This window comes from Lissotriton helveticus, chromosome 9, assembly GCF_964261635.1.
Source record: "Lissotriton helveticus chromosome 9, aLisHel1.1, whole genome shotgun sequence".
Lineage (NCBI taxonomy): Eukaryota > Metazoa > Chordata > Amphibia > Caudata > Salamandridae > Lissotriton > Lissotriton helveticus.
In genome coordinates this window covers 181355284-181374879 of record NC_136070.1, presented here as the reverse complement: position 1 = coordinate 181374879, position 19596 = coordinate 181355284, and the positions used below count along the sequence as shown (strand labels likewise).

At 48.3% G+C, this 19596-nt stretch overlaps 1 protein-coding gene across 2 annotated transcripts in view; it reads right to left on the bottom strand.

Annotated features, from left to right (window-relative positions):
• DMAC2L (distal membrane arm assembly component 2 like) overlaps positions 1–19596 on the bottom strand; it is a 176960-nt gene that overhangs the window by 5318 nt on the left and 152046 nt on the right. For both annotated transcript variants that reach the window (XM_078662021.1, XM_078662022.1), the window contains one exon: positions 10299–10470. In XM_078662021.1, the coding sequence (XP_078518147.1) occupies positions 10299–10470 (172 nt within the window). The remainder of the gene's footprint in view (positions 1–10298; positions 10471–19596) is intronic.

Here is a 19596-nt window from a genome sequence, read left to right as displayed (position 1 = left end):
GAAAGTATTTAGCCTGAAATGCCCTGGGACAGATGATCCAATCAAATAATTGCTGAAAGTTCTTTAATGTAAAACTTTACAATAAATCTAGGAGTTCATCCACTTTTCTTTATCTGTGCACCGCCTCCAAGAAATAGATCTTGGACAAATATAAGCTGGATCAAGAAATAACAATCCTCTATATGTGAGTTTTGATATAAAGTGCATTTCACGCTTTGCTCCAAAACAACACGTCCTATCTCTTCTTCACATATAACATGCTAGCAAGTTAATGTTTAAGATTGCCTGCCTGCACTAGTAGTAATTGGAAGTAAGTAAAGACTTATCTGCAATTGCATAACTTGTGCTGAAGGCTACCCCAAAAAAACATCAGTCTTACATAGAAGCTCTTTTTTAACACCACACAACGATAGAATCTAACCTACTTTCTTTAAAAAAAAAAAAATTTATGAGGATGGACAAAGAATATTTCAGGAGGCAAATACATTTTGTAAATGGGTTGGAAGATCAGAATCAGGGAGATTGTAGCTTCATTCAAGGACTTGCATATGGGCAAACTACGCAAATGAATGGAATTAAACAAATTGACCCTTACTGGGACCTTCTCTTTTACCAGTGCGGTATACAATTCATTGAGAAGGCTGGCTGGCCCCACCATTTTACCTCTCTTTGATATCTTAATGGCACTCAATAGCTCGTCTCCCATAATCTCACGATTCAGAAATTGCTGCTGTACCAAGGTTAGCTTGGGCATTTATTTATTTTCTAGTCACTCTTCTAACTTCTTAGTATCACAGCATAGATCCTTTTCATATAAGTCTGGGAAGAACCTGTGGAACTCCTGCTCAATCTTTTCACTATCTACTACAGCGGCTACCGTTGTCAAATCATATACGTCCTTCATGTGGTTCTTGCTTCTTTCTGATCTTGCTTTCCATGCCAGCAATTTCCCACATTTTCCCCATATTCACAATTCCTAGTCCTGCTGGCCTCCCACTGCTGCCTCACTCTCTTCTCCATCATTAACCTGAATTCCAACTCGAGGGAGGTCAATAACTTGCCTAACGCTTCTCTTGAGTTCGCCTCCAGGGTGCTATCTTTCAAGGTAGCTTCACTTTGGAGATCTCCCCCTCCATGTTCTCCTTCTTCAGCCTTTTCTTTTTGTCCTAAACAGCGGATATACCGAGTAGGGTCCCTCTAAACCAGGTTTTATATGTATCCCAGTCACATTAATTGGGGGTCCAGAGCAAGTTCCAACAGAAAAACTCTTCTGTCGCCTTCTGTAGGAGAAGCTTTCTATCTAGTATCCATCTCACTTGTCCTTTCTGGTATGGACTCTTGATTTTTAGTAGCAGGGCTGCATGGTCAAAAAGGTGTATTGGGAGTTGTTCTATTGTCGAGATCCTATCTGACTCCTTACAATTTATAAGCAAATAATTTGCACGAGAGGGATGGCCATATTTTTTACTGTGAAATGTGTAGTCTCTGTGTTTACCATTAATTCTTCGCCAGACAGCATAGGTTAAGGGTCTCAATTAAAAAATAATGACAAGGCCTCGTCTTTGGGATACTTAGCCAAATGTGGTAAAGTCCTGCTCAGAGAATTATTGAGCAGGATATTATATAGGTCTCAAGGATCCGTCCTTTATGGGAATGAGAAAGTACAGGGAGTACACGCCTGTCCCTTGATGTTGTAACGGCACAGGTTCAATGGCTCGTTTGGACAGTAGAGATTGGACCTCTTGCTGAAGTAGATGTAAATGTTCTGGTGACATTTTGTGATAATGTGGTGGAATGTTTGGAGGATTGTTGGTAAGCTCCAGGCAAGAAAACATGTTGGATCATTCCTAACACCCATTTGTCTGTGGTGATAGATTGCCAAATGAGGAGGAATTGTAGGAAATGTCCCCCAACAGATGTTAAATGAGCGGGGGAAGTGTATGCAAGTCACTGCTTGTTTGGGGAGGGGCAATTACTTGGTGTGGAACCCCTGCTCGACTTTTGTTGTTGTTGCCTCTGTATCCTCCTCTAAAGAAGCCCCTTGTAGAGGAAGATTGATTGTTGCCTTTGTAGGAGGCAGCAGTATTGTCTGAGGACATGGTTTTCGACCCTCCACGGTAGAAGGAGCGACAAAAGGAAATGAGGAATTTGATATGAGTTTCCCTTGCTGGACTAAATCCTGGGCTTTTGTCTTGTGCTCCTCTGGGAGGTGTTGTAGCAATTGCTCTATTTTGTCCCAGTGTGCTCTTTCATATCTGGTTAGCAGGGTCTGGGTGTTGGCAATGCGCCAGTGATTTGCTGCTTGGGTGGCTACTCGTTTACCGGAGGCGTCCAACAGTTTGGACTCTGTCAGGAGGGGGATCATCCCCTGTAGTCTGTGAATTGGTCAGTTTACGAGCGTTGGAGACCACCAAGGAGTCTAGTGGTAACTGTCCTTTAATAAAGACTGGATCTGAGGGAGCAGGATTATATTTTTTATCAATTCTGGGGGTGAGAATGAGAGCACACACTGGATATTTAAGGATATCATCGGCATGTCTCATCATACCTTTAAGCATAGGTAAAGTGTGGCTAGCCCTTTGTGTGCTATTGAGCGTTTCAAATAGGAAATCTTCCTCTAGAGATTCCTTATGTAATTGTACCCCATGATATTCTGCAGCTCTAGCAAGTAATTCTAAATATCCTACATTGTCGCCAGTAGCTTTGCACAGTAAAGATCTGGGTTGTTATCTGTAGGTGAATCCGTATTATAATCATTCAAGGAGTCTATTGGTAAAATATTGTACCCTATCTTCTCTTTTTATTTGTATTTATTTTGTATTGGTTTTTTTGTACCCACATCTCCATCATCATCATGAGGTCATGGTGGTGGAGAGTTAGTTGGTGTAATCAGTAAATGCTGCAAAGGTGGAGAAGTTAGTGTAGGGGAACATAGTGGAGGAGGGGACGGGTTAGTACCTACATTCTTCCTCTTCAAAGGAATTTGGTAAAAGGTGCCGCTTGATTTTGCGTTTCTGAGGTGATTTAGTAAGAACACGTCCTGTATCTGGGTTTATATAAAGTTCCTTTTGTTTTGGGTCCGATTTGGGTGTTGTGGCGTCCAAAATCGGATCCTGCAGCCTTGAAGGAAGGAACAGTTTTAGGTTTCGGCACCTAAGGATTTCGGTGCCGGGGTAGAATGGCTTTGACGGTGAAGATTTCGGTGCCGAAGGAGCCTTTGTCTTTGGTGTCAATGATTTTGGTTCCGAAGCAGTTTTAGGCTTCAAGCCTGAAGGTTTCGGCTCGGTGCCAGACTTTGGCCAACTCGATTCCAAGCCGAAAGGCTTAGTGACATGTTTCAGTGCCGAGCCAGAAGGCGGGGCATCAGAAACATCTTCTTGGTGCCGACCATGGCCCGAAGGCGGGGGTGGGATTGAAGCCTTTTGTTTTGACTGAATTGGAGTTTGGGTCAGGGGGCGTTCGGTCCTCACTAGATGTTGATCTTGTGGCAAGTTTTCTTCCGTCTCGGAGTCAGAATCTGGAATGGAGGCAAGTTCTTCTTGTTCTTCCTTGGCCCCTTGTGCGTCAAATTCGTGCGCGGATCCTTCGCCGAAGATGTCCGGCCTGTATTTGACGTTTTGACTCTGCATTTCGCGACGTCGAGCCGGACGATCAAGAAGTGTTTTCTTCGATCGGAACGATCTACACGTGTCTCAGTCCAGTTCATTGTGCTCCGGAGACAAGCATAAGTTGCACACTTCGTACAAGTCAGTGCATAGATACTTGGCGTGGAACAGAGGGCAGAATTTGAATGGAGTCTGTTCCATTGACTGCAAAGTGGACAGACGCGGTTAAGCCGAACGCCCTTTCCAAAGATCTTTGATCGAAATAGAGTTTTCCTCTACGGATACGATATGCGGAGAAATGGGATATGCTCTTGAAACAATATCGACGAGGGTAGAGTGGATTACGCACCCTGGATAACCCGAAGAAACAGTTTTAAAGCAGAACCCTGCAATACATGTCCGAAACCCGATGCCGGCAAAAATGAATCCAACAATGGGGTTGATGCCCATGCGCACTATTACCGAAAGGAGGAGTCACTTACCTCGTGATTGGAAAGACTTCTTCGAACAAAAACAACTTGCAAACATCCAGACCCAAAACTAGATGGTAAGAGTATGCAAAGCATGTGATCTACAGCTCAAATGCCTCGAATATAGATTTCCTGTACAAGTATGGTGCACCAAAGTTCTTTTAAAAAGTTCAGTTGAAATGCTTTGTCTCAGCTGCTGGTCTATAGTTTGAGATAAGATCTTTCCTAGGAATCCCATACTATAGCAAGCTATCACCAATATGGGATTCCCCAGGAATGCCCAGGTGTTTGAAAGACCATTTATCAAGACCACTTTCAGGATGTGGAATAACCAAGTGGGGACAGTTAGTGGAGGAAGGGACGGCATTACTGTGGGACACCTGGGCAAGGATCACCATGGGGACACGGTTAAGGTTCAAATATTATCAGTTGACCACCTGGCTGGCAGACCATTGGTGGACCACTCAGAGACCCAAAGTATGAAGGAGGAACTGCAGGCCCCTAATACAAGGAAGAAGCAAGTGGCCCTGTGGTATCAACTCCTATAAGACGTAGTAGAGGGGGACATGAAATCACACACCATGTCTGGGATGGATGCTTGCTGGACGTAGACCTGGAGAAGTTATGGCAAGTATTGTTTAACTTACTTTACTTAGTAGTGAAATCTGCACCTTTAAAAAGGAACCACTTGCTCACTTTCTACAGTCTTTTGGTTCCCACCGAAGCTGGCTAAAGCCAGAAGGAAAACAAAGGGGGGTTGCTGCACTGTTCCTATGGTAAGTGAGGGAAGTGTTAGCTGGCATGACCACAGATGTTAGAGTAACATCCTGGGGCATCCATTTTGTTGGATGTAATTGCCTCACACACCCCGAAGGATGTCATGCTTCATCATCGGCGGTTGCTCCTCGTCGGGGAGGCGGTGCAATCCCCGACGGGCTCACCTCAAAGAGGGGCTCTTTAGCGGAGATCTTTTTCCAACTGCCTTATGGTGAGGTGGGGGTGTGTGGGCTGGGCTAGGTGTAGTGGTGTGTGAGATATTAAAATGTAGCAAGGGGTACCGGAATTCAGTTTATTCTGGGGGTCCCCTGGCTGCAGTTAAAAAAGTGGGGTTAGCTCACTAGGTGTCAGCAGGCTAGGTCAGGTGACCCTAGATGAGACTAAAGGTGATGTTGGTCGACATGTTTCACGCTGTGGGTATAGTCACCCGCGATTCATCAGGACCTTAATAATGTGCAAGGGAAAACATGCTAGTGTCATGTATGTTGTTGCCTCTGTGGGTTCTCCTATGCCTAGACATAGAGAAAAAAAGAAGGACAACCATTAAATGCTAATCTGCATATAAACAGTTCAAGTTAATGCCAGGGTGTTAACACAGTGTAGCATGCTGTTGGTGATAAGCAGTATTGTATAACCGCCAATGCATGCCTTGCAAAGTGTGTGTGTCTCAAGTGCGTAGTGAGGAGCACACACAACTGTAGAGTTCGTGAGGAGGTTTGTGATAGAGTGGTGGCTAAAATCAAGATTTTTAAAAAACAGTTTTAAAGAAAGAGTTAAAATTGCAGCAGTTTGAGAGGACTGAACTGCTCATTTGGTGTGGAATCCGAGCAGGTGTATTGTTTATAAGGCACCTTTTGCAACTGCATGCACAACACTCACACACTGTGTCCCAACTGGGAAAACATAGAGCGGTATGTCTCCCGTGTCCCACTTACCTAATGGTTAAGGATTACATGCCACATGAGGGGTCGGCGGGACTAGACATCAGGGAAGAGCCCAGGGTTTCAGCTGGAGATGGAGTAAAACATAGCGCCTGTAGTTGGATAGTTGCTAAAGCTAATGTTAAAAAATGTCTCCAAGCAGAGTTGGGCTTGTGTGGTCACAGACCACTACGCTGTCTCCCATTGTTAAAACCCTATCGAGTGGACTCACCTCCATTCTCCCGTGTCCGCGCAGTCAGACCTACCCTTCTCCGCCGAGCTCGAGTAGATGTGGGAGCTCGGCAGCCGGGGAAATTTAAACCGTGTTGACAGGTCGGCGTGTGACGGGGCGTCTCCGCCTCCTCTGTCAGGTCACATGGTCGGGGCGTTTTCTGCGGCGGCCATCTTACAGCGGTGTGCTGGTGCGCTTAACGCTAAGTATACATCATTCTAAATGTCAATACAACTATTTGTGTCATTTAGAGGGGGGTGGAAAGGTTGTTGATAATCACCCCATTTTGTCAAGGGCAAGTCACCACTATTGTGCGTGCGGAGCAGTCTGTTCAAAAGTCACTCGCTTTTATGTACGAAGTGTAGCGGCCATATTGTGATGGGCACAGAATATGTTCCGGGCATGCACTGACCATTATGGTCTAAGAAAACGTGGCAATATGTTGTATTTAGGTGAGCCTACTGCCTGAGGAGCATGCATGGCATTTGGGACACGTTACACAGTATGTGGTGTCGCGTTGCATAGTGTGTAGTGTTGGCAACAGGGACTGATGGTAGAATGATTAGGGTGGATCACTGTCGACAATGTGGCCAGTGTATGTGGCAACTGGTTACATGAGTGGTGGACAAAGGACCTTGAAATCCTAAAGTGAATGCCACGGAATATCCTCGTTGAGACCCTGTTTGTCCGTAGACAAACGATGTACCCATCTCTGCTCTTTCCGAAACAGGGCATTGCTCGGGTAGTTGGGGCTGGCTTCAAGCACCACCCACCTCATGGAGTCCTCATCATGGTTTTGTTCAACGAAATGTTTGCACATCTTTGTGTGGGTCTTTTTGCAACGAAAGTTGCTACGGTGTTCAATGATTCTCGTTTTGACTGGACGGGTGGTCATCCCGATGTATAGTAGGTCACAAGGGCACTTCAGCATATATATACAATTTGATGTATTACAATTAGTGTGGTGTCTGATCTCCCATTTGAAGGTCTCTGAGAGCTGGATAGTCTTAAGTGTCAGGGTGTACCTACATACACCACACATTCCGCAAGGATAATGGCCCGTTACTGGGGGAAGGTGCCATAAAGTTTGTTGGGTATCTTTCCTGGTGCACTTAGGCCTAGTACTGATCAGGATGTCCTTCAGGTTTTGGGATCTCTTGAAGGCGAACCTAGGTTGAAGCCAGCCCCAACTACCCGAGCAATGCCCTGTTTCGGAAAGAGCAGAGATGGGTACATCGTTTGTCTACGGACAAACAGGGTCTCAACGAGGATATTCCGTGGCATTCACTTTAGGATTTCAAGGTCCTTTGTCCACCACTCATGTAACCAGTTGCCACATACACTGGCCACATTGTCGACAGTGATCCACCCTAATCATTCTACCATCAGTCCCTGTTGCCAACACTACACACTATGCAACGCGACACCACATACTGTGTAACGTGTCCCAAATGCCATGCATGCTCCTCAGGCAGTAGGCTCACCTAAATACAACATATTGCCACGTTTTCTTAGACCATAATGGTCAGTGCATGCCCGGAACATATTCTGTGCCCATCACAATATGGCCGCTACACTTCGTACATAAAAGCGAGTGACTTTTGAACAGACTGCTCCGCACGCACAATAGTGGTGACTTGCCCTTGACAAAATGGGGTGATTATCAACAACCTTTCCACCCCCCTCTAAATGACACAAATAGTTGTATTGACATTTAGAATGATGTATACTTAGCGTTAAGCGCACCAGCACACCGCTGTAAGATGGCCGCCGCAGAAAACGCCCCGACCATGTGACCTGACAGAGGAGGCGGAGACGCCCCGTCACACGCCGACCTGTCAACACGGTTTAAATTTCCCCGGCCGCCGAGCTCCCACATCTACTCGAGCTCGGCGGAGAAGGGTAGGTCTGACTGCGCGGACACGGGAGAATGGAGGTGAGTCCACTCGATAGGGTTTTAACAATGGGAGACAGCGTAGAGGTCTGTGACCACACAAGCCCAACTCTGCTTGGAGACATTTTTTAACATTAGCTTTAGCAACTATCCAACTACAGGCGCTATGTTTTACTCCATCTCCAGCTGAAACCCTGGGCTCTTCCCTGATGTCTAGTCCCGCCGACCCCTCATGTGGCATGTAATCCTTAACCATTAGGTAAGTGGGACACGGGAGACATACCGCTCTATGTTTTCCCAGTTGGGACACAGTGTGTGAGTGTTGTGCATGCAGTTGCAAAAGGTGCCTTATAAACAATACACCTGCTCGGATTCCACACCAAATGAGCAGTTCAGTCCTCTCAAACTGCTGCAATTTTAACTCTTTCTTTAAAACTGTTTTTTAAAAATCTTGATTTTAGCCACCACTCTATCACAAACCTCCTCACGAACTCTACAGTTGTGTGTGCTCCTCACTACGCACTTGAGACACACACACTTTGCAAGGCATGCATTGGCGGTTATACAATACTGCTTATCACCAACAGCATGCTACACTGTGTTAACACCCTGGCATTAACTTGAACTGTTTATATGCAGATTAGCATTTAATGGTTGTCCTTCTTTTTTTCTCTATGTCTAGGCATAGGAGAACCCACAGAGGTAACAACATACATGACACTAGCATGTTTTCCCTTGCACATTATTAAGGTCCTGATGAATCGCGGGTGACTATACCCACAGCGTGAAACATGTCGACCAACATCACCTTTAGTCTCATCTAGGGTCACCTGACCTAACCTGCTGACACCTAGTGAGCTAACCCCACTTTTTTAACTGCAGCCAGGGGACCCCCAGAATAAACTGAATTCCGGTACCCCTTGCTACATTTTAATATCTCACACACCACTACACCTAGCCCAGCCCACACACCCCCACCTCACCATAAGGCAGTTGGAAAAAGATCTCCGCTAAAGAGCCCCTCTTTGAGGTGAGCCCGTCGGGGATTGCACCGCCTCCCCGACGAGGAGCAACCGCCGATGATGAAGCATGACATCCTTCGGGGTGTGTGAGGCAATTACATCCAACAAAATGGATGCCCCAGGATGTTACTCTAACATCTGTGGTCATGCCAGCTAACACTTCCCTCACTTACCATAGGAACAGTGCAGCAACCCCCCTTTGTTTTCCTAGTGCAAGACACGGACACAAGCTGTAACTGGACCTTCCACCTTCCTGTGTGGAAAACCGTGTCCGTTGATCCATTGATCAACTACTTTGACTCCCTCCCTTTTGATAAAGCCAGAAGGAGTAACAACGCCAAGTGCAATAGGTGCGGAAGTCTAGGTACAGATGATATAAACATGTTAGCTAGCTGCCCTGTTTTGGAGGTTTTTTGTCAGAGAGTGGGTAAAACAATATCAGATCTCTCCGGAGAACCTGTGGAGGTAAGCCACACAACAATTTTATTTGGTGTCCCATGGAAAGATGAGGTGGAAAGAATGACATCAACCCAATCTAAACTGATTTTCTTCCTATATCTCCTAGCAAGGAGAGAAATGTGTAAGAAATGGTGCCAACCAGAGCAGCCTGCTTGGCGCAGGTAGTGGAATTCTGTTAAATTCTTCTATAAATTAGACAAACAAATTTGGGGTTCACTTTTTTCTCTGAACCAGCCGAGACCTGGTTAACATCACAGGATAAGTCCAATGATTAGACCTCATATGTCAGGAATGGCAGGAGGAATTGTTCAAAGCTGTAAGACATATTACTGATGGTCTTGAAGCCTGGGACAGAGCACTTGGGACAGTGACGAATATGAAAATGTGTTTTCAGAGGAAAAATGAGGACAAAAAAATGGTTTGGAAGGTCTAATTAATTCATCATCTTTAATTTAATAATTTAATTTGGGTGTTTTCCCCATAGTGCTATTAAACCTTCTATGATAGCATCTGAGTGCTCTGCGGAAAGGAAAAAATGACAGGGCAAAGTAGTGCATAAACCGGGCTCCAGAGATGAAGAACCAGTCTCTGGTCTACAAAATGAGTGGTGCTAGAGACGGCAATGCCTGGAAGACTCAGAGTTCCAATTGGCTAGAAGAGGAGTCCTCATGGGAGGTATTTATCAATAGAAATGGTTTCCTTAATAGAAAATGGAGTATATTACCTTCACTGGCATTCTGGTTCACATGTCAGTTATGCGCACTGCCTAGATCAAACCTTGCTTCAAAATAATTTTATTGGCAGGAGTTTCAAAGCAAGATCTGGCAATTTCACCAGTTCCTGGATCTAACTTTGAAAAATTGCCTTGGCTAGTGTAGATTAACATTTAAACTGATCAGCACATATTTTTCAAACATACCCTAATGTATTCAGAGATATGATGCCTCTATCTGTGACGTTGCCACAGGAAATGATCTCCAGCCGCAGCAGACTTTTTTGTAAGTTTTCAATCTTGCTCAGCCTCTCCAAACAGGAGTCCTCAATGTATATACACTTGCAGAACTTGATTTCTTCAACATGTTCCAGGCCATCTGAAATAGAAATAACATGTTAGTGCCAGTAAAAAATAGCACAGAATATGTGCAACTAGACTTCCAAATAATTCTGCTTGCTTTCCTGTTGCAACATATCTCCAGTTTAAAATGGAGGTTGTGGAGGAATGATATGGTGTAACCCCTTCATTAAAAACTCAAGAAACTGACATGGTTCACTCTTTGTCCACTGCTAAAACCATTTTCCTAGAGTCAGTTTTGTGAATCTAACTATCACAATGCTAATGTTCCATCAACTTACTAAAGAATTGTCAGACATCTCCTTCCATACTACCACTCCCAAGTCGTCTATTAAATCCATCTAAGTGAAACGCAATGCATTAGTCTGTCCATTGAAGTCAGGTCCCCAAACGGATTATATCAAGCCGTCAAAGGAGGAGAAACTTTCTTTTCAGTACATACAGCATCTTGTTACTTGAATCGTGCCTATTTGACTTCTTCCTTCTCTTTGACCCTTTAGTATTAGACTTCGCAACACATATTGTTATGGATGCTAGTTTCTTCTTTTGAGGTTCAACTAGACTCTAAGTACCTGTCACTGCCACTTTTCAGCCTCATAGAGAAGAGCCCTAACTAAGTTCCCTCTGGCAAAAATCGGGAACGAAACACGTTGGCTGTGTGCCAGTTTTAAAGTGCCAGGTGGGTCCTGTGCTGCGGTGATCACCCTGCATGAGGCAGATATCCTACACCCCATGCTCCTCTGTGCCCTGCGATAGCTCGGAGTCTTGCCTCTGAGCAACTGGGAGCAAGCATCTACCATAATATTTTAGTGTGATGAAAGCGCAGATAATGGAACGCCTTAAGTTTTGAGTGAGACCCTTGGATGCTCTGCTACTTTGGAGTGGAGAACGAAGGTGGTATGTCCTGTGACAAAGATGAAGTGCAGGCTAATTTCGGGGCACAAAAACCTACGAACTATGATCATTATCTTCCCTCTCTGGAACATGGAGCCTTGCATATCCTGGTAGTTCCTTCCACTCCAACCTATGTCAAGGAATACACCAAGGACCAACAGGCTGCCCAGACAATCTTGACATAATGGCAGGATGGCCGCGGGGAAGGAGCTCTGAAACCAAGCTCCCGAACTCGGGGTCCACCGTCGCAGCAAAACCACCACTGACCCCCATCTCCAGCCGCGAAACTCAACAACCCTTATCTTCTTCGATGCTGATGACGGAACTGCTCCGTCATCAGCTGCGGTGGCGCTGTGCTGATGACGGAGCAGTTCCGTCATGGCCCGCTCGCCGCGCCTGCGCTGGGCGTTCCATTGAGCGGGCGGGGCCATGACGGAACCGCTCTGTCATGAGCACAGCTCAACCGAGGCTGGTGACGGAGCGGTTCCGTCACCAGCATGGGCGCGCCGCGCGGCCGCCCCGCCCCCTTAGCGCTGCGGCGGAATAGCCGCCGCAGCGAAGGTGTTATAGAAGCTGGACGACTCAACACAACAATCCAGGATTAGAACAGACTGAAGCAGGACTAACGGACACGCACGGTGGAATCGTCCCTTGCCCGGTGCCTCCAGGACAGCAAGCGGTCTAATGAGGAGCCCGTCACGAACGAACCCGCAAGCGCTATATTTTTAGCCCCTCATTCGTCGGACAACAGCTCCACAGTGAATGACTGCTCATCCTTGGGCTCTGCCTCCAGGACCAACACCTAATCGAAATACCCGTCCACAGGTACGATGACTGTCCCCTTCGTGTCAATGCAGCTTTCTGTTGCCAGGGATATAAACTAAAAATAATCTAACCGTCTCTCCATTCTATCTAAAGAGGATCCCCTGCCTCAACACAACATCACGGGCCACACTCTAGTGCTTCGAATGCTTTGCCCACTCGAAGTAGGCCGCCCTGACGTCCCAATGAATACACACCAACCTAGAGTCTGAATAAGACACTGAAGCATCCGCTTTGATGTAACTCCCCAATGGGATAACAAAGCCACACATGATAACCTCACCAACTCTCACCCCCTCCTTGCTTAAGCAGCAACCTCTCTCCTAACTTATTTGCTGGGCTCCCTCCTCTCCTCGGACCAGTCCTTTGAGATCCCTCTGACTCTTTTGGTGGCTATGTGATCCCACGCCGCCTACTGCTTTCTCCGCTACTCTGCGGCCCCCGACCCAGCAGCCCCTTATCCCCCATAGCTGCGATGGACCGCACCTGCTTCCCAATCTCACGTATCCCAGCTGTGATGGACCGCACCTGCATTCCAATCCCACGTAACCCATCAACGCCACGAGGTACCCCATTCCCTGTCGATGCTCCCATGCCGACCCTCACGAAACTGCAAGGCGTGAACGCCTTTGAAATTAGCTTCCCCCCCAAGCTCTCCACCAAAGCAAGGAGAAACCTTAAACATAGTCTTATCAGACAAAACCCAGAAACACTGCTCTTCCAGAGGGCAGGTAAAGATGGATCTCATCTTCCACACGGATAGACCGGACAATTGGATCACGACACTTAGATTACAACTTCACATATCCAAAACGACGACCACCATTCATAGCTGTAAATTTACGACCTCTCTTCCGAACCAGGCGTTTAGAAATGGGAACACAACAGTGCCTATTTACTCAAATGACACAGTTTTGATACAGGCTAACAATGAGAACCTCAAGGCTTTCGACGCCCTCTTCCCTGCTCTCCGTTCCACCCATTTTTGTTTTTGTAAAACCGTTTTTATTGCAGAGCCACTTCACATATACATCTTACATCTTACATTTATGAGCTTCTTGCATGGTCATTATCAGCACTTATGTCCTGTACGGGTAAGTCGTATACACAGCCTGTAAGCCCACAACCCGGGGGTCGGGCGGCGTCAAACAGTGAATCATCCCTCACAGGTATCCTTGAATCCTTCAATTCCCCATGTAGGGCTTTCTTCAATCTGCTTTTACACTTTTCACCCCTCCGCCCCCCCAAACCCCTCCTCCCTCCCAACTTCTAAACTCCCCAAACTCCCCCCCCCAGCCCCCACCCCTCACCCAGTGCCTGCGCCTACGCCTGGACTTGCTGTTAGTGTGTGTATATGAGTTCTATCAGGAGTGATCTGTGATGCGGTGGGATCCTCTGTTCCTGAATTGGGATGTCCTTCCTCCTCCTCCAGCATACTATCTCGTAGTGCCTGCACTAGCGCTTCCCATGCTGCCGCCGCCTCCAATGCCCTATTGTCAGCCTTGCGGCGAGCCAATTGGTATCTGAGAGTACTTTCGCTTGCCGCCCATTTGAGATATTCATCAAGCCACCTTTTGTGCGTGGGCCCCTTTCTTGATTTCCAATTTCTAGTTATTTCCCTCTTAGCCAGTATCAGTCCCATATCTATAAACTTGCTCGTGATCCTATTCTTGGGTGTGTGCGGAAACCAATGCAGTACTCCTACCGCCTTAGTGTATTGTAGTTCTCTATCCGTTGCGTTGTTCAATGTTTCGCCTATCTCCTGCCAATAGTCTCGTACGTGTGGACAGTCCCATAACATATGCCCTAAGTCCGCCTCTGCTGTGTTACATCTGGGGCAGACAGCATTTTCCACCCCAAAATATTGACCGATTTTCCCTGGCGTTAGGTAGGCTCTATGGAGAATATAAAAATTATCAATTGGAAGCGCGCATTCCTCGTGCTCTTTCTTGCCCGCCTCACTAGTTGCCCCACGTCGTGTCAGGGATTTCCATCTGGAGGGCCAGTTCCCATTTAGCCTTCAATGTTGTCAGAGGTTTTATAGGTTCACGTAGCATTCTAGAATAAAGGCACGTCACTGCCTTATATGTACCAGCTGCCATCATGGAGTATTGGCAGGCCATGGATGTGGCGGGCTCCAGCAGTTCCTCCCCCCAGTGGGTGGAGAAGTGTGGCTTACTGGTTAGAGGAGGCAGACCTGGAAGCAGAGGTCAGCCCGGGACCAGGGTTCAATTCCCGGCTCGGCGGGGTCTTGAGTCCTAAAATGTCCATGGACTCGACAATTCTCGCTCCGGTGCCTACTCAATTCACGGGTTCCCACTCTGCAACTCTGGGCAATAGCTTGCTTAATCTCCACAACGGCCCCTCGCGGCGGGATGCCTGGCTTTCACCTTGGGGATACTCTGCCGGGGTTATCTCACAGGGGAATACCAGGACGGGTTCCCTAAGCAAGCGCTTAGAAACCGCTTGGTGATTTGCGCTATATAAATTCCTGTACATTTACATTTACATTTACATTTACAGTGTGCCTGTATAGCCCTGGTCACCGCGGCGTGCATCAGGTAGTCCCCTCTCGGTAGATCGAATCGGTCTTGCAGGATCTGGTATGATAGTAATACCCCGTCCTCATACAGGTCACCTAGCATTTGTAGCCCGCATCTTCCCACCCCTGCAACCGCGACCAGTCACCGCCGTGTGGACGTGCTGTCACCATTCCCAGCGGTATCTCAGGTGCATACATACGCCGCACTCCCGCTCTCCGCCGTGCACGATTCCAACATAACCTGAACGTCTGCTCTTCTAGGAACAATTCTTAAAGGATGAGTTTCTGCTGTAGCGTAATGTACGCGAGCACATGCCGGGGGGTACCTTTGTCCCTCCCCTGCTCCAGGCCTCGATACACCCTTGCCACCTCCTGCTTAAAGACTTGTAATTGAGCCGCTAGGTAGTAAAACTTAAAGTCCGGAACCGCCATGCCCCCCTCATCCTTAGGCCGGATCAGCGTATCTAACGCTATTCTCCGTCTGCCCGTGCCCCACAGGAACGATATCAGCAATGATCGCAACTGCTGAAAAATAGAGCTAGGAATCCACACCGGTAACGTGCGGAAGTAGTAAAGAAGGCGCGGTAGAGCTATCATTTTCACCAAGGAGATGCAGCCTGTCACCGAGAGCGGAAGTGTGGCCCAAAAGGACATACTCCCTTTCAATGCCCTGATACAACGGCCCACATTGCCCTCAAACATGTCCACCGCCTTGTGGTACACATATACCCCTAAATAGTTCAAACAAGTAGGCTCCCAGTTGAGTAATGGGCGATTGGCAGGTCGCTTCTCTCCCTGTCGCAATGGGAATAGACAGGATTTAGCCCAATTTACTTTTAGGCCTGATAGCTTTCCAAAAAGTTCAAGAAGCCTTTCTGCACCCTCCAGCGCCTCATCGGCATCCTCTAGAAATAATAAGAGGTCGTCCGCATAGAGCGAAATAGCCTGCGGGTTTCCTCTATAGACCAGGCCCTTGTAATACTGTCCCGTTCGTGCTTCTGCTGCAAATGGCTCTATCGCTAAGGCAAACAGTAGAGGGGACAGCGAACACCCTTGCCTAGTGCCGCGGCACACTTGGTACTGGTGCGATATTAGGGAGCCTATCCGGACTCGCGCCGTTGCGGACGTGTGCAGTACCTTAGTCCAGCCTATATAATTGTCGCCAAGGCCGAAGCGCTTCATGACTCTATAGAGATAATCCCATTCCAAACTGTCAAACGCCTTTTCAATGTCTACAGATAATAGTAAGGGTATTTGCGCAGCTGGCGTCTGGTCACCCATTAGCCGCATCAATCGGCGTACATTGGTGGTTGTATTCCGTGTGGGGATGAAGCCGGATTGATCGCTGTGAATCAACTCCGTCATGTGGCTCAGTAGCCTAGTGGCTAGTATTGTACTCAAGATTTTGTAGTCCGTTGTCAACATGGACAGCGGGCGATAAGAGGCTAGCCTGGTCTTCTCCCTCCCTGGCTTCAGTAAGGGGACCATCAGGGCTTCGCACATGGATTGAGGCAGCCTTCCCCTAGATTTAGCTTCGTTGTAAACCACCTGTAGCCGCGGAGCCAATTGCTCAAAGTATTTGCTGTAAAATTCTATGGGAAATCCGTCCAATCCCGGGGTTTTGTTTCGAGCCATCTGCTTCACCGCGCTCCCCATCTCCCCCAGCATAATATCCCTGCCCAGGTCGTCCGACTGTTCCCGATCTAATTGCGGCACGTGCAGTCCCTCCAAAAAGGTGTCGATCTCACATTCTCGTCCTTCCAATCCGCTTGCATAAAACGCTTCATAATATGACCGGAAATTATCCAGGACCCCCCTTGGTCGTTGCATATGCGACCCCCTTCTTCTTCAATGGCCAAAATCGGGTGGCTACGCCTAGTTGGGTTAGCCAACCAAGCTAGCATCGTCCCTGCCTTGTTCCCCTTGGCGTGCGCCCTCGTCAGGTACATTTTATGGTCGAAGCTCCGGAGCCGCTCCATTTCAACCGCCACCGCCTCCTTGGCCTCACCAACAGCTTCCTGCATATCAGGATGGTTAGGGCGTGCCAGCTCAGCCTTCCGCAATGCCCTCTCTGCCTTATCCAAATCGTCTAATAGCGTTTTGCGGGCTCCTGCATACTTCCCGATACAGTGGCCCCTAACTACAACCTTGAAGGCATTCCACTCCATCGCTCTGGTGGCCGTGGTGCCATCATTTTCCCCGAAGAATTGTGTAATCCTCTCCCCTAGCGCATCCCGAAACGGTGGGTCATCTAGGGCGTAGTTGCCATGTCGGGATCTGCGAAGTCTCAGTCACCCAGTTTAACATCAATAATAGAGGATTATGGTCGGACAGCGTGCGTGTTAAGTACTCAGCGTTTGCTACAGTGGAGATCACGAGCGGGGAACACAAGAAAGTGTCCAATCGGACGTGGAGGTCGTGCAGACTAGAGTAATACGAGTAATCCCTCAGGGCAGGGTGTCGCGCTCTCCAGGCGTCCACCAGATCCCAACTCTCCTGCCATTCGAGCCTACGCTTCGCTAATCGATGCACTGACGACGCTCCCAGCGGTGGATGAGATATGTCCAGAGCAGTGTCTACCACTGAATTAAAGTCCCCTCCCATAATTATAGGGCCTGCTAAGTAGCTCGCCAGCGCACCAGAAAGCTTCGTTAAGAAAGTCGACTGGTCAACATTGGGTGCGTACACGCTGCAAAGCACCACATCCCTGCCTCTAAGTTTCCCCTCTATGGCCACGAATCTGCCCTCCGGGTCTATTACCTGTCTAGTCACTTGGAAGGGAACCCCGGCTCGGATCCAGATCAGCGCCCCCCTTGCGAATGCAGAGTATGTGGTGTTGAACAGTTGCCCTCTCCACCTCCGCTGTAGCACAATACCCTCTTGTTTTGTTAGGTGTGTTTCCTGTAACAGCGCGATCTGTACCCCTCTACAAACTAAATAAGCACGCACCTTGTGCCTCCTAGCCATAGTGTGTAGTCCCCGCACATTCCAGGTCACACATTTCGTTGTTCCAGAGTTAGCCATAGACCCACAGTAACCTGCATTTAACTATACAAGTCTTCATCCAGGCGTACGTAGTGGCTCACCCCCACCCCAAACCAACCCCCAAAACAATTGTCTCCTCCCCCCCATGTTCTTCGCCTTGAGCCACCCCAACTACTCTCGGCATCCTCCCCCCCAGAACAGGACCTGACTTCGACGAAGTAGCTCCCATCCAAACTTTAATCAATGGCTAACTAATCCCCCGCAACTACCCGACTATCCCGCAGTCTGCACTACGGTGGCCTTATGGGCCAATGGGGCGTCTCTCGACCCCGAGGGTGGTTATCACGGTCCCAACCCCTCCACCCCGCAATCCCCCAAAGTCACTCACGAGTATCCCAGCTGCTCCGTTGGTCGCTACTGCATCGGGTGCTTCTGGCTTCCCCAGAAGCCGCACATAGGAAGATTGTTTGTCTCTCTCATAAGGCCTCAATAATTTCCTCTGATGTCTGCGGCGTTACCACTGGACCCTTTGCACCTCCGAGGTCTGACAGATCTGCTTCCGACCCTGTTCGATGATCTTCCGAGTCCGATCCCCTGCGTGAGCGGGTGCTCCCCGCCCCCGACATGTCCACCACCGCCTGCAGAGCTGCCCTCCTCTCCTCTTCCGTTTGCGATTCTGTTGGTTTCCTGGATCTCTGCCGGCGCTTCCGAATTCTCTGCTATTTCCGCACTGGCTGCTGACGTTTCGCCTCTTCAGCTCGGTATTTTGCTCCGTCCGTTCCAGCTTTGTAAGTGTCCCACCACGCCCAGGCGTCTGCTGATGTCAAAAAGAAGAGCGCCTTGCTATCCACTTCAACTCTAAGCCTGGCTGGGAAAAGAAGCGATTACTTTATTCCTTCTGCACGGAGTTCTCGTTTGAGCGAAAGGAAGGAGGCTCGCAGTTTCTGAGTTTCATACGTAAAATCTGGGAATAATGTCACGTTGCTATTATCCACCTGAAATGGGCCTATATCTCTGGCCCTTTGTAGCAGCCAGTCCCTGTCTTTATAATGCAACAGTTTTATCACCACCGGGCGGGGCGGCTTGCCCGGCTTGGGAGGCCTAGCCGGGACACGGTGTGCTCTTTCCAGGGTGAAGAAGGATGAAAGACCCTCCGGCGCCACTTCCGTCCGCAACCAGTTGTCGAGGTACCCCACCATGTCTTCTCCTTCCTTTTTCTCCGGCAGACCCACCAATCGCACATTATGTTATGTTATGTTATGTTATTTATTCTTTTGTATAGCGCAACGGTTACTCAAAAAGAGTGTCCCGGCGCTTTAGGTAAGGAGAACTAATTCGCGAAAACATAACACAGTAAAAAAAGAGTACAGAACAGACAGAACAGATTATTGCGTCTGCTGCGATTTTCAGCGTCCTCCGCTCTCCGCTCCAGTGCTTGTATTAGGTCGAGTGCATCCACCAATCGCCCTTCCATAGATTTATGCTCTGGTACTATCTCTAGCAGTGTAACCTCTGCATTTTTGACTCTGTCTTTCAATTTGTCGTGGTCTGCTCGGAGGAACCACAGTCCCGACGCCACCTGCGCTATATCCTGTCGCAGCGCGTCTTTCGTGGCCGTAATAGCATCTAGGATACGAGTTTGCAGTTGTTGTAGCTCCGTCGGGCTTTGCGTTGTGCCGTCCGGCACATCAGAACCGGCAGCACCGTCCACTCGTCCCTTAGGTTTCCCTATCTTACACCGTTTTCAAGCCAGCAGCGCACCTCCTGTGGGTCCCGGGAAGGGTCTCCTTGCGCCCCCACGAGCGGTGCTCTCGCAGTAGGTGCGCTCCCCACACCAGTTGGTTCGCACACCTGCGCCGTAAAGTCGTTGTCAGGGTTCCTCTGGGGACGAGTCACGAGCTG